Source organism: Vulpes lagopus, chromosome 4 (assembly GCF_018345385.1).
Source record: "Vulpes lagopus strain Blue_001 chromosome 4, ASM1834538v1, whole genome shotgun sequence".
Taxonomy (NCBI): Eukaryota; Metazoa; Chordata; class Mammalia; order Carnivora; family Canidae; genus Vulpes; species Vulpes lagopus.
In genome coordinates this window covers 47,322,474-47,335,734 of record NC_054827.1, presented here as the reverse complement: position 1 = coordinate 47,335,734, position 13,261 = coordinate 47,322,474, and the positions used below count along the sequence as shown (strand labels likewise).

Sequence of the window (13,261 nt, the reverse complement as noted above, 5' to 3'; positions counted from 1 at the left end):
TGTCCTTTGTTCACCAGAACCTGCTGCTTAATTAAGAGGTATCTCATTTTTGTACTTTGTGCACCCTACTATTATGGTTGAGCCACTTTTGCCTCTAGTCCAGTCATCTGCATTGACTCTCTTTGCCTGTTGTAGGTAGTTTTTTTTTTTTAAGATTTTATTTATTTATTCATGAGACACACACACACACAGTGAGAGAGAGAGAGAGAGAGAGAGAGAGAGAGAGAGAGAGAGAGGAGAGAAGCAGAGACACAGGCAGAGGGAGAAGCAGGCTCCATGCATGGAGCCCGATGTGGGACTCAATCCCGGGTCTCCAGGATCACAACCTGGGCTGAAGGCAGTGCTAAACCGCTGAGCCACCCAGGCTGCCCTGTACGTAGGGTTTTGATCCTGTGTTGTTAGTGTGCCAGTCTGGACTGCTTTGGGCTGGAGCCGGAGTAAACTACGCATTTGCCAGAGATACTGTAGTACCAAACTACTGGACACTTTCCGTGTGTTGTCCTCTGAGAAGTTTTGATTGGTGGGTGGGGACTATTTTCAGACTACATGTCTGACCCAGCTCCACTGGTAGGGCTGCAGGTGGACTGGTGTGTGTGGTTATTTCCAATCTCCCTTGGGTGGGAGTCACTCTAGAGTGGTGCTGGTGCTGGTCTCTGTCGTGGCTGCGTGCACCCTTTTAGGCCTGTGGAACTGCTTTAGGTGGGTTTCTGCCAATGGCATATTGGAGGGGCAGTTCATGTGGTGTCAGCAAGGTTTGTGCAGGTCTGCTGTGGGAGATGACCTGGAACTGAGGCCTGCTTGGAGGGTTGTGTCTGAAGGAAAGTGTGGGGGTGGGGCACACTGTTAGCAAGTTAGGTAGGGAGTGTTGGCACCGTACTGTTTCCCACAGGTGTCTGTGTGTCTAGGCTGGGGGTGGGGTAGGAAAATGGCACCTGCCATCTTTCTTATTCCTGGAGAAGTCTCCCAGAGATTCCTGCCCCTCAAGAACACGCTTTGAGATGAGTAAACAAATCTCCCTCCTGTATACCCTGTGTGTTTTCAAACTGCTGTTTTCATGCTGTATCCCAGTGGGGCTGCTGTTGTGCTGTCTCTTTAAGTGTGGGGACTGAAGGTCCCCATTGCCCTCCTGACTCTCCCAGAGTTGAACCATTGATTTTTAAAGTTCCAGGTATTAAGTCCTGCTGATTGGAAGAACTCTCAAAATTACGCCCCTCTTGTTTTCTTGCAGGTTCTCCAGGCCTGGAGTGCTTGGTGTGAGCGTCTGGTACTCTTTCCTCTCCACATTCATGGCATTCCTTCCTATAGCTCCTGACCTTGTCTCTGCCTTGCCTACTTGTGTTGTGGGGTAGGGAAGGATTTTTCTGCCTCTACATTTAGCTATGAAGAGTTCTGTCCTGCCACCCGTTTTTGGGTGGTTTCTGGGTTATTTACACTGATGTGGGTGTTATCTAGTTGTATCCATGGCATGACGTGATCATAGGAGCCTCCTACTCCACCATCTTCCCTGGAAGTCTACAGTGCTTAATTTTCTCATATGGTAAATCAGTCTTGCATTTCTGGGATGAATTCTATTTGGTCACTGTGCATAATCCTCTTAGTATGTTACAGGATTCAGTTTGCTAGTATTTTGTTTTTGTGTCTTAATTCTTAATAGATTCAGATCTTGGTTAAAAAAATATTTATTTGGCCCCTGGAATCCAAACAGTTGCCTTTCTTGAGATAATTTCTCTGGTACTTCTCTATCCCCAACGACTCCAATGTAATCCCATAACACAGCAGGGAGCATTTATCCCATTATGTTTGTCACTCTGTCTGCTTACTGAGAATAGACTGTATTTCCACCGTATGTTAGTATCCAGCACAATCCTTGACTAGTATAGCTTGAGACTTCTGAGAAACAGATAACCAACAGATTTTTTTAAAAGAACATGAACAAACATGAAAAAGATATTATATAACAAAGATTGATTATAAGAGAGTGGCTGTGACATAGAAGAATAGTGTCAGGGAGGTTAAAATATCGAGTTAAGATATGAATCAATATTGATAACAAGACGTAACTTTTACTTCGCTATACTCAAAATGAAAATATATCACAGAATGTTTAAATCTGTTCTTCTGGGATTATATTACTAACAATCATCCTGATGGATGACAAAGAGCAGAATCTCTCAGTTCTTAAGCTGCTTCTGTCTTTCTATCAAATAGTTTTCTTCTCTCTAGAAAGGGGAGAATAAATATTGGTAAGAGAAGACAGAAGTCAAAAGGCTCTGAATGAGTTATTTCTAGCTCCAGACATATTACATCTCAAGTAAGGAAAGAATTTACATATAAGATCAGAAAACCACTGGCAAAAAATTTTTTTTAAGAATTCAAGGAAGTGACTCTCTGCTCTCTCTGCTACTTGCCTAACTTGTCATTTAAGACTGCATCATAATTTAAGGATCAATTCCTTCAAGAAAACATTCCCCGAGACTTCCAGGCTGGATTTGATCCTGTTCTCTGAACAATCAGAGAAGTTTGTGCATATCATTATCACTCAATCTATATCTAACTCTTATTGAAATGCACATCATGTTATAGAACTTGGTTTCTATGTTGTAGAAAGCGGTTGCCAAAAGATCTTTTTCATTTGAACTAACAACATTATGGAAAGAAAGAAACCTATTCAATATGAAGAAGGGTTTGATGGGCTAGGCTCTGTTTGGCGTTTTACCATCTCTCACTAGAGCTCCCTAAGTGGTGAGTCACTAAGGATGGTCTGCAAATGGCCAACATCAGAACTGTCTGAAGTAACTTACAAAAAATGTAGATTCAGAAGCTGACAACAAAGACTAGCTCAGAATCAGAAGCTGGGGGGATCCCTGGGTGGCGCAGCGGTTTGGCACCTGCTTTTGGCCCAGGGCGCGATCCTGGAGACCTGGGATCGAATCCCACGTCGGGCTCCCGGTGCATGGAGCCTGCTTCTCCCTCTGCCTGTGTCTCTGCCTCTCTCTCTCTCTCTGTATGACTATCATAAATAAATAAATAAATAAATAAATAAATAATTAAAAAAAAAAAAAAGAATCAGAAGCTGGGGTTGCCATAAACTTCCCAGGTAATTCTCCTGTGTATTAAAACTTTAAAATCAAACATTCTACAAGACAATGGGGCCCATGATCTTCAAAAATGCCAAGCCTGTGCATGATGAAGGCTGAGTGGCTATTCCAAATTTAAAGAGAATAAAGAGATATGGTATTTAAATGCGATTTTTGCTTTAAAGGACATTATTGTTACATTACTGTAATACGATATAAAATAGTATTGTATCAAAGTTGAATTTCCTGATTTTAATGTAAGACAGTGTTCTTATTCTTGGAAAATATATGTGTTTTTTTTTTTTTTTGGAAAATATATGTTGAAGTTGCTGAGGAATAAGGACATATGATGTCTGCAAAAAAAAATGGATTGGGGGAAATATTAGATAGGCAGATAGAGTTCTTCATACTATTCCTGAAATTATTTCAAAACTAGAAGTTAAACTTTTATAGGCTTTCTCTTTTTAAGTTTTAGGACCGTGCCAACTTCAACCACTGTTAGGAAACTAGGAATTACTGAAAGGTTTTGGGTAGTTGTTTTACCTAATCTGATTGGTGTTTTCGATCACTTTTGTGGTAGTATGAAAGGTGAAATTAGAATGACAATATTGGTGGCAAGGAAGGCAATTAGAAATTTCCCTGTAAACACATAAGAGTCTGAAAAGGATGATGACAGTTAAAATGGAGATAAAGAGATTATGAGGTAAAATCCACTGGATTCAGTGGTTGACTGGATCTCAGGGATGGAAATGGAAGGAGAAAAATATGTTAACTCATGTTTATAGCTTGAAATGGATGGTTATGTAGATAGTACTGATACCAAGGTTATAGAGAGAATACAGGAGGAACAGCATTTAGTGTAGAATTAGGTGAAGTTGAATTTGGATATGTGGGACATCTCTGTGGAAATGTTTAGGAGATAATTACATATAAGTCTAAAGCTTTGACAAAAGGTCAACTGTATATTACAGATATTTCCATCTGAATATGCATACACATAAATATAGAGCACAACAATACTTCATACTTAAGGTAAACAGTTCATGAAAGGCTGAATCTAAGATGATTTAACAGGAATAAATTTAAGGCCCAAGACATTGAACCAAAATACCAATTGAACCAGTAGAAGATGGAGACACCCTGTAGCAGCAGCACAATGAAAACAAAACTTTATGGGTTTGAGTATACATAAACCCAATTTATCAATATTTTAGGATAGTTTCCAAGAGAACAAATGCAACCTTAGGCTGCATTAATGGAAATCTAGTATCAAGAAAGAAGCAAATGAGAGTGATGATTTATTGTACGCTCACTAGCTGACATCCGTAATACTGTGTTTGGTTTCACTCAAGCTTGAACGGTGACAGAAAAGAATGAATCGGGTGGTAAAGGACTTGACTCATCCTGTACTGTGGGTGATTGAAAGAAACGGAAGGAAAGTTTCAGGGAATACACTATAGCTTTAAAAAAATACTTCAGATCTATCATGTGGAAGGGGCATTACATTTATTCTCATTTTTTTCAAGGAGAATCAGGGAAAAGGAGTCTGTCAAAAATGTTTACTTTTCAGGTTATTTCATTTTTGTTTTGTGTAATTAAAGAAGTGGATGAAATTTACAGACACAAATGTTTTTAACTCAACATAAAAAGAACATTTTTAATGCTAAAGCTCTGTCAATGGAATTAACTGTCTGGCAATTAAAGTAAACTACTTGTCACCAAGTATAGTCAATCTAAGGTTGAATGAGGCTGGATCCTATAATATAGGTGAGGCTAGAGGACTCTCATCAAAGTTTCTCTTTTCTTTAGAATTCATGAGATGAAAATGAAGAGATTAGACAATGAGATGGGTACTCTTTCTTTTTTTGTTACTAGATAAAATGACAAGAAAGCAATTTGATATATAAATAATTTCTACTGGCTTCCCATATGAATTTCTAGAGCTAGAGAGAAAAAGAAAAATTTGGGATTCACAATTTCTGGGAAGGTGAATATGCTCCTTGGCTATCAGTTTGAAGATAATCTAGTTTCTTACATGCAGATCTTGATCAGATACATAAGGTTAAGTGACTCACATTTAGGTGACTTGTGAGCGCTCATTACTGTCTATATTCCTAGTTTACTCACCCAAACCTTGATTAGGGAATGGTCTTCTGAAATAGTCAAATATACAATCATCTGATATATTTGGCTTTATATCTAGAAAAGATGATAAAAGATCATTAGTAGCATGAAAATAATTTGAGGCTTTTATACTTCCTATTTTTTATATTTTCTAAACAAAAATGGCTAGAAGATAGCATGTAAATAGTTTAGCTCAAATGAATTAAAACCAACAGTCCTCAAATATGAATTTGTGTTGCATTTTTGCCATTTGTTGCAAAAATCTAAAAAATGTTCATACCCTCTGGAACAGCATTTCCTTTCTAGGAATCTATCATAAATAAGAACATATACAGAGTTATAAGGTCTTCATTATTGTTCCTAACAGAAAAAAATAAGCAAAATCCAAGTTTAATAATGGAGGTAGTTAAATTTAAGGTTCACTAATACAATGGAATACTTTGCCACCATTTATTAACATGTAAAGAAATTTATAATACGCTGTAATTTTAAATGAAAACATAGGTTGCAAAATAACATGAATATTCTGTGATTAACAAGGAGTATATATGCTCAGATGTAGAAAAGGTCTAAAATAAATATTCTAAAATGTGCTTTTCAGTTTTAATAACAGAAGAATATGTTAAAGATATATAAAAAGTGATTTTCTTGGATGATCACTATGAGAAAGAGTAGTTAAATTTCAAGTCAATTAACCATATTAGTTATGGTTAGAATTTTCCCCTTTCTTTGGTGTGGTTCTTTTTTTTTCTCTTTTAAAGATTTTATTTATTTATTCATGAGAGACATACAGAGAGGCAGACAGATAGCCAGAGGGAGAAGTAGGAGCCCGATGTGGGACTCAATCCCAGGACCCCAGGATCATGACCTGAGCCAAAGGCAGATGCTCAACCACTGAGGTGTGGTTCTTATTACCATTTCTATTTCTAATTAGCCTGCTAGATCATAAATTAAATGGATCTATATACACACATATATTTTTAATTAGGTTATCTCAATTCCTTTTTGTAAATAAGTGTGGTATAAATGTATAGTAGTACAAACAGGCAAATTCATATCCAATCCTAGCAGATTCTAGTGGAAGCAAATGAATACTTCATAATTTTCTCTCCTGGGCTCATCCTCTGTTAAGTTAAGAAATGAGAGGACCAAGATGGTTTATAAAACATAAAATGCCTAAATTCTGTTTAGGGGAAAACTCTCAAATCAGAGATATTCATCAAGTACATGGACCATTCACTCCAACCCTCCAGTGTAGCTGACCACTCCTTTCTCTATGCTCTTTGAGAATCCAGTCTAGAATACGGGCATTGCACCTATAACGCTGCACTTAATTTGTTTACTTGTTTCTCTCCCCCTGTTAAAAGTTGAGCTCCTGAGGGCAAGAAATGGTATAGCATACTTCTTAATATCCCTAGCACCAAGCACACTGGCAACCTCAAAGATGTGGCACAAAAAAGTGTGTATTGAATAAATTGTTTAGAGAGGGTAGAAGCAGAACATTACCTTTCACATCAGAATTTGGTTCTCTGTGTCTTTGCACTAAGTGTCCTTTATCACATGTCTAATGGAACACAGAACAAAAAGGAAAATAATAGTATATTGTAAACATGAAAATGTCATATATTTCCTGTATCACATTTGGTATAGTTTTCAACATTTCTCATTTTATCATTACAGGCTTAGAGTGGACAAAAATATCTCTTAAATCAGGGCCTCCTAGTATCTTTCATAACACTGTTTTTCTCCGGCAGCAATGAGTGAAAGAAAATATTGATTTTGTATTTTGACACTACTAAAGGGAGTTAAAAACATTTTTTTACTTCATATAGAATTTATTTACAATGAGAAAGACAAAAATGTATGCTTACAATCCCACTTATTAAATGAGAATAAAGATGTAAGAAGATAAGACTATGAAATGAAAAAAATATATAAAATTGTGTGAAAAAGTATAATTGATTACAAAACTGTATTTATATAAAAAAGATGAAAAGCATTTTCTCATATCTTGTGAAAGTCCAGAGTAAGTAAGAGCATACACATGATGCTGCTTTCTACTTTGAAAAAGGAGTTGCCAATAATGTCCCAGGTAGACTAAATGGGACATAAAGCACCATTGAATTATGACAACAAATCCTGACTAGTCTAAAAATCATGTGACCATTAAAACATTTTAAACTTTTGTTTAAAAAGTTTGTTTCTAAACTTTTGTTTCTGCATCTGTGGTATGTGGATATTATAAAGAGTTTTCCAAAAGGGCAAAAGAAAGGAAAAAAATTAAAACAATATTTTTTTTGCCAACATGTTATGCATATCAACTCATGATGAAAAGTGGACTATGAATTAAAAACTAAAATCTCTGCAGATAAATTTGGCAGCAAAAATTGATATAACCATTATGAAAATGAAAGTATAAAAATCAAACCTTAATAACTGAAGGCAGAGATAAAGGAAAAATACTCTAGAAAAAATTATACAAAGTTAAAAGTAGCAATATTATATAACCACTACAATTTAGAGAGGTGAGATTAGGCTGGAGAAATTCACTTGTGATAAGACTTAATTTGATGAACACAGTCATTTTTCACCCTCTTCCCTTGGTTGAAATGATGCTGTAAGCCACAATAAATTATTACATTCATCCTATAGAAAATCACTAGACCAGTGTCCTTCTGAATATGATCTCCTAATTCTAACCATGCCATCTATAATTGTTTGTTTTTGCTGAAAGCCTTTACAATCAATTATTGAGAATGTCCTGGTAGGAAATAAAGTTAAATAAGATACTTGAAAATAACTTAAAAATATTATTTGGGGGATGTATGGATATCTTACAAACAAATAGTTCAGAGCATGCATTTAAGTTGTCTTCAGGCATTGAACTCAGTTAAGATGACACTGTTCACTCCTCTTGCCAAAGATTATTCGAAAATAAATTTCAAGATCGAAGGTTAAGAACTCCTACTAGTTTATAAGCGTATTTATAATATATGCAGCCTTTTCAAATGACCAATTGATGACAGATTTCCATCTGGAAAATCCAACATTAAATACAGATTATGATTTCCTAAAAATTTTGAAGCTCCAATCAAGGAAGAGGAAAATATATAAACATTTAATATAAAGGAATTTATTACATTTTACATGAAATATAGCTTGGGTAGAGGAGAAAAACCACTAGGTGGATATGTTTATGAGAAGTAAATAAATATGGGTCTCATAAAATCTACATACAAAACAATAAAAAAACCAATCCCCCCAACAAAATCTACTTTGGTTACTGGGTTCTGCAAATGACTTCACATACTGAGGTTGATTAGAGAGTTTGTTTACTGATTTTTTTTTTTTTTATATAATTTTGGCCCTTTCCCAAGCATATTCATGTTGCTTAGATTGCACAATTTACAAACATGAAATCAGGTATCAATGTAAAAATATGCAATGTTGCTATAACAATGTGCTTTAAAGACCAGACTTAACAATTTATGAGGAATACTGCACCAAATGAATGCATGCATACTGGTCAAATCTGAATAAGCTCTGTGGATTGCATCAACATCAGTCTTATGGCGTTGATATGGTATAACAATACGCAAGATGTTAACACTGGAAGGAGAAGAAAATGCAACAGAGTTCCTGTACATGTATTTCTTTACAACTTCCTGTGAATATGTAATTCTTTCAAAAGTTCTTTAAAAAAAGCTATTTTTTGTCTGGTTCTCCCCAAAGGCAAAGTTTCTGACTTGAGTGTCTCTGGAGTTGGGGGTGGGGACATGGCACTCTTCTTTTAGTGACACCCATTTAAGGAGGGGAGCTGTAGGTGGAAAGAGGGCAGTAGTCCCAGGTCTTCTCTATTATTTTACAAGCTAGGGTGAGGGCAAATAGGGCCAAAATATGTAATGTAGCACTCGTGGCAGAGTATCTGTCTCATGCATGGGGCTTGGGTAGAAGAAGGGAGCCCCTACCCCTTGGCTGCACTCACCTGGAACTTAGCCTCAATAGTAGGTAGCTGGAGGCAGGATATGATATACTGATGCCCTGACCTTCTTAGGCCGATAGCCCGCTGACTGGCATCTGTGGAGCAAGGGGGCCCTGTGTTCCTGGCCACACTAGTCTGGAGTGGAGTTTGTTTCATTGAACTGGGAGGTGTGTGTGTGGGGGGAATCTTGATTTAATACCATAGGCTCTTGCTGTTTTCTTTTTACTGAGTTTTAGTAGATTTTCACAAATACATGTTTTGTTTGTTTTGTTTTGTTTTTCATTTGCTATCTGCCCTTAGGACAATTTCCAGAAATTTTAAATGGTTGTGGGTTTTTTTTTTAATATCACCAATTTTTGCTAGGTGAATGGATTTGCAGAGCTCCTCATGCTGTCACGATGGAAGTCAATATCTCAGCACCATCTCTTCTTAGACTCTTGTACTGCCATTGAATTTTTCTTAGTTTCAATTTATTTCTTCTTGCTATCCTAGATGTATCTTTGTAAGATGCCTCAAATACTTTTCAGAGTAAAGTAAGTATAAATGAAATTTAAATATAGCACCTTAATACAACCCACCTCTCATCTGTCAAGGTTCTTTGGTGTTTTTATAAACAGCAAATAATATGAGCAAAGTTTTAATAATTGGCATTTCCTAGGGGAAAAATTAAGGTATAGGAAGTGTAACAAGAAAGGACTTGACATTCTCTGGCAACCACTGTTTCAAGAACTGTTAATAAACAGATCAATGAATACCTCTTGCTCTTCTCTGTTGTTTTGAGGACTTGCTACAGTAGAATTTCTTTCCTTCTTTGTTTTCAGGTGCTTTTTCTTGTTTTTTATCTAAATAAAATAATAATATTTAAAATCAATATTTAACACATCAAAGATGGTATATATTGCAGACATAAAACTATCTTGAGACTTCTAGCTCTAGGAAGACAAAGTACTTTTTCTATTCTTCTCACTATGTACAACTAAAAACCCTGGGTATTATATACAAAATAAACATAAGAAACTTTAAAAAGTAGAAAGAAGAAGGCAGACTGGTAAGGGACCTCATCAGGAACAGAGGAGAAGCAGGATGGTAAGTAGATCCTGTGTTTTGTTTTCACTTCATATATCCCAGCTTTTGAGCTGGAGAACCAGCAACCCAGAAGTGCTAACGAGGGGCACCTGGGTGGCTTAGCAGTTAAGCATCTGCCTTTGGCTTAGGTCGTGATCCTGGAGTTCTGGGATCTGGGTCCCACATCAGGCTCTTTGCGTGGAGACTGCTTCTCCCTCTGCTTGTGTCTCTGCCTCTCTCTCTCATGAATAAATAAATAAAATCTTAAAAAAAAAGAAGTACTAATGAGTGAGGAAATAATGTCTGAAAACTTCCCAATTTGATGAAAGACATAAATGTAAATATCCAAGTAGCTCAATGAACTCCAAGTAAGATGAATTCAAAAACCTATGATGAAACACATTATAACCAAACTTTCAAAGATAGAGAATCTTGAAAGTAGCAAGAGAAAAGCAAATTGTTACATTCAAGAATCCTAATAAAATTATTAATAGGTTTCTCCAGGTGCCTGGATAGCTCAGTTGGTTAAGCCTCAGACTCTTGGTTTCAGCTCAGGTCATGATCTTAGGATCATGAGATTGAGCCCTGCATCAGGCTCTGTGCTCAGTGCAGAGTCTGCTTGAAGATTCTCTTCCTTTGCCCCTCCTCTGGCACACATTCTCTTTCTCTCTAAGATAAATCTTAAAACAAAGATTATTAGTAGATTTCTCATCAGAAACTTTGGAGCCCAGAAGATAGGGCACCAACATATTCAAAGTGTTCAACAATGGCATAATTGTCCTTCAAAGGTTAAGAAGAAATTAACACATTCCCAGATGAACTCACTCAGCTTTTGTTTGTGGCCACTAGACACATTCTGCAAGAAATGCTCAAGGGTGTCATGCAAGGTGAAATGAAAAGACAATGGACACTAACTTGAAACTGTAGAGTGAAATAAAGATCTCAAGGTAACAACACAGGGCATTATAAAAGCTAGTATATTTTTGTAACAATGGTTTTAAGAGTAGTTTTTGTTTTCCATATAATTTAAGAGACTAATATATGTAAAAGAAAGGAACCAGTTATTAATGCAGTTTCATCCTGTTGTGATCAGAGAAGGTATTTGTAAGATAGCTATCTTTAAAAATCTATTAAGACTTACTATTAACAATTATATGCCAACAATTAGATAACCTAGATGAAATGGACAAATTCTTAGAAGTACAAAACCTAGTAAGACTACATCACAAAGAAAGAAAATTTGAATCAGTAATCAAAAATCTCCCAACAACAACAAACCCTAGACTTGATGACTTCATGGGAGAATTCTACCAAACATTTAAAGAAGAACTAATACCAGTCCTTCTCAAAATTCTCTAAAAAAACTAAGAGGATGGGGGGTCCCAGGGTGGCTCAGTGGTTTAATGCCTGCCTTCGGCCTGGGGCATGATCCTGGGGTCCCGGGATCGAGTCCCATGTTGGGATCCCTGCATGGAGCCTGCTTCTCCCTCTGCCTGTGTCTTTGCCACCCCCTCCTCTCATGAATAAATAAATAAAATCTTAGGAAAAAAAACTGAAGAGGATGGAACACTTCCTATAACTCATTCTATGAGGTCAGCATTATTCTACTACCAAAGCCAGACAGACACTACAAGAAAAAAAATTATAGACAAGTCTCTCTTATGAACATTAATGTAAAAAATCCTCAACAAAATACTAGCAAATTAAATTCAGCAGCATATTAAAAGGACGTACATACTGACCAAATAGGATTTATTCCTGGAATGCAAGGATGGCTCAATATACCAAATTGATCAATGTCAAACACCACATCAACAGAATGAAGGAAAAAAAAAAAACCCATATGACTATCTCAATTGATGGAAAAAAGGTATTTGACAAAATCCAACACCCTTTCATGATTAAAAAATCCCAAACACAGGCAGCCCAGGTGGCTCAGTGGTTTAGTGCCACCTCCAACCCAGGGCCTGATCCTGGAGATCTGGGATCGAGTCCCACATCAGGCTCCCTTCATGGAGCCTGATTCTTCCTTTGCCTGTGACTCTGTCTCTGTCTCTGTCTCTCTCTCTCTCTTTCTGTGTCTCTTATGAATAAATAAATAAAATCTTAAAAACTCAAACAAGTCATAGAAAGAAACTACCTCAACACAATAAAAGCCATGTATTAAAAACCTACTGCTAGCACTACGTTCAATGATGAAGGATGAAAGCATTTCTTTTGAGGTCAGGAACAAGGTAGGGATGTTTGTTTTTATCACTTCTATTCAACACAATGCTGGAAATTCTAGCCAGAGCAATTAATCATGAAAACTTTATAAAAGGCATTGAAATGGGAAAATAAGAAAATGATCTCTGTAGATGACATGATCTTATATTTTAAAAACCCTAAAGATTCCACAAAAAAATCTATCTGAACTAATAAATTAAATCAGCAATGTAGCAGGATACAAAGTCAACACTCAAAAATCAATTGCATTTCTATACACAAAATAATTTGAAAAAAGAAATTACAAAAATATCACATGTACAATAGCATCAAAAAGAATAAAATACTTAAGAATTAATCAAGGAGGTGAAATAATTATACAATGAAAACTACAAAATACTACTGAAAGAAAAAAGACATAAATAAAGTGTACCTCTTGTTCGTGAAGTGGAAGCCTTAATTGTATTAAAATATTAGTACTACCCAAAGAAACCTATGGATTTAATGAAATAAAATCCCAATGACACTTTTTTTGCAGAGAGAAAAATCCATTCTAATATTCTAATATATGAATCCCCAAATAGCCAAAATAATCTTGAAAAAAAAAAGCAACAAAACTGGAAGGTTTGTATCTTCTGATTTCAAAATTTACTACATAGCTATAGTAATCAAATCAGTGTGGTATTGGCATAAAGACAGACATATACAGATCAATGAAAAGGAATAAAGAGCCCATAAATAAGTCCCTGCAAAAATAGTCAAATGATTTTCTGAAAAGATTTTATTTATTTATTCATGAGAGACAGAG

General features: G+C 36.1%; 1 protein-coding gene across 1 annotated transcript in view; it reads right to left on the bottom strand.

Moving 5' to 3' along the window:
• Positions 1–13,261, bottom strand: part of AGBL3 (AGBL carboxypeptidase 3) — a 55,670-nt gene that overhangs the window by 15,351 nt on the left and 27,058 nt on the right. The window contains 3 exon segments of the mRNA XM_041753577.1: positions 5,205–5,276; positions 6,708–6,765; positions 9,939–10,025. Of these exon segments, the coding sequence (XP_041609511.1) occupies positions 5,205–5,276; positions 6,708–6,765; positions 9,939–10,025 (217 nt within the window).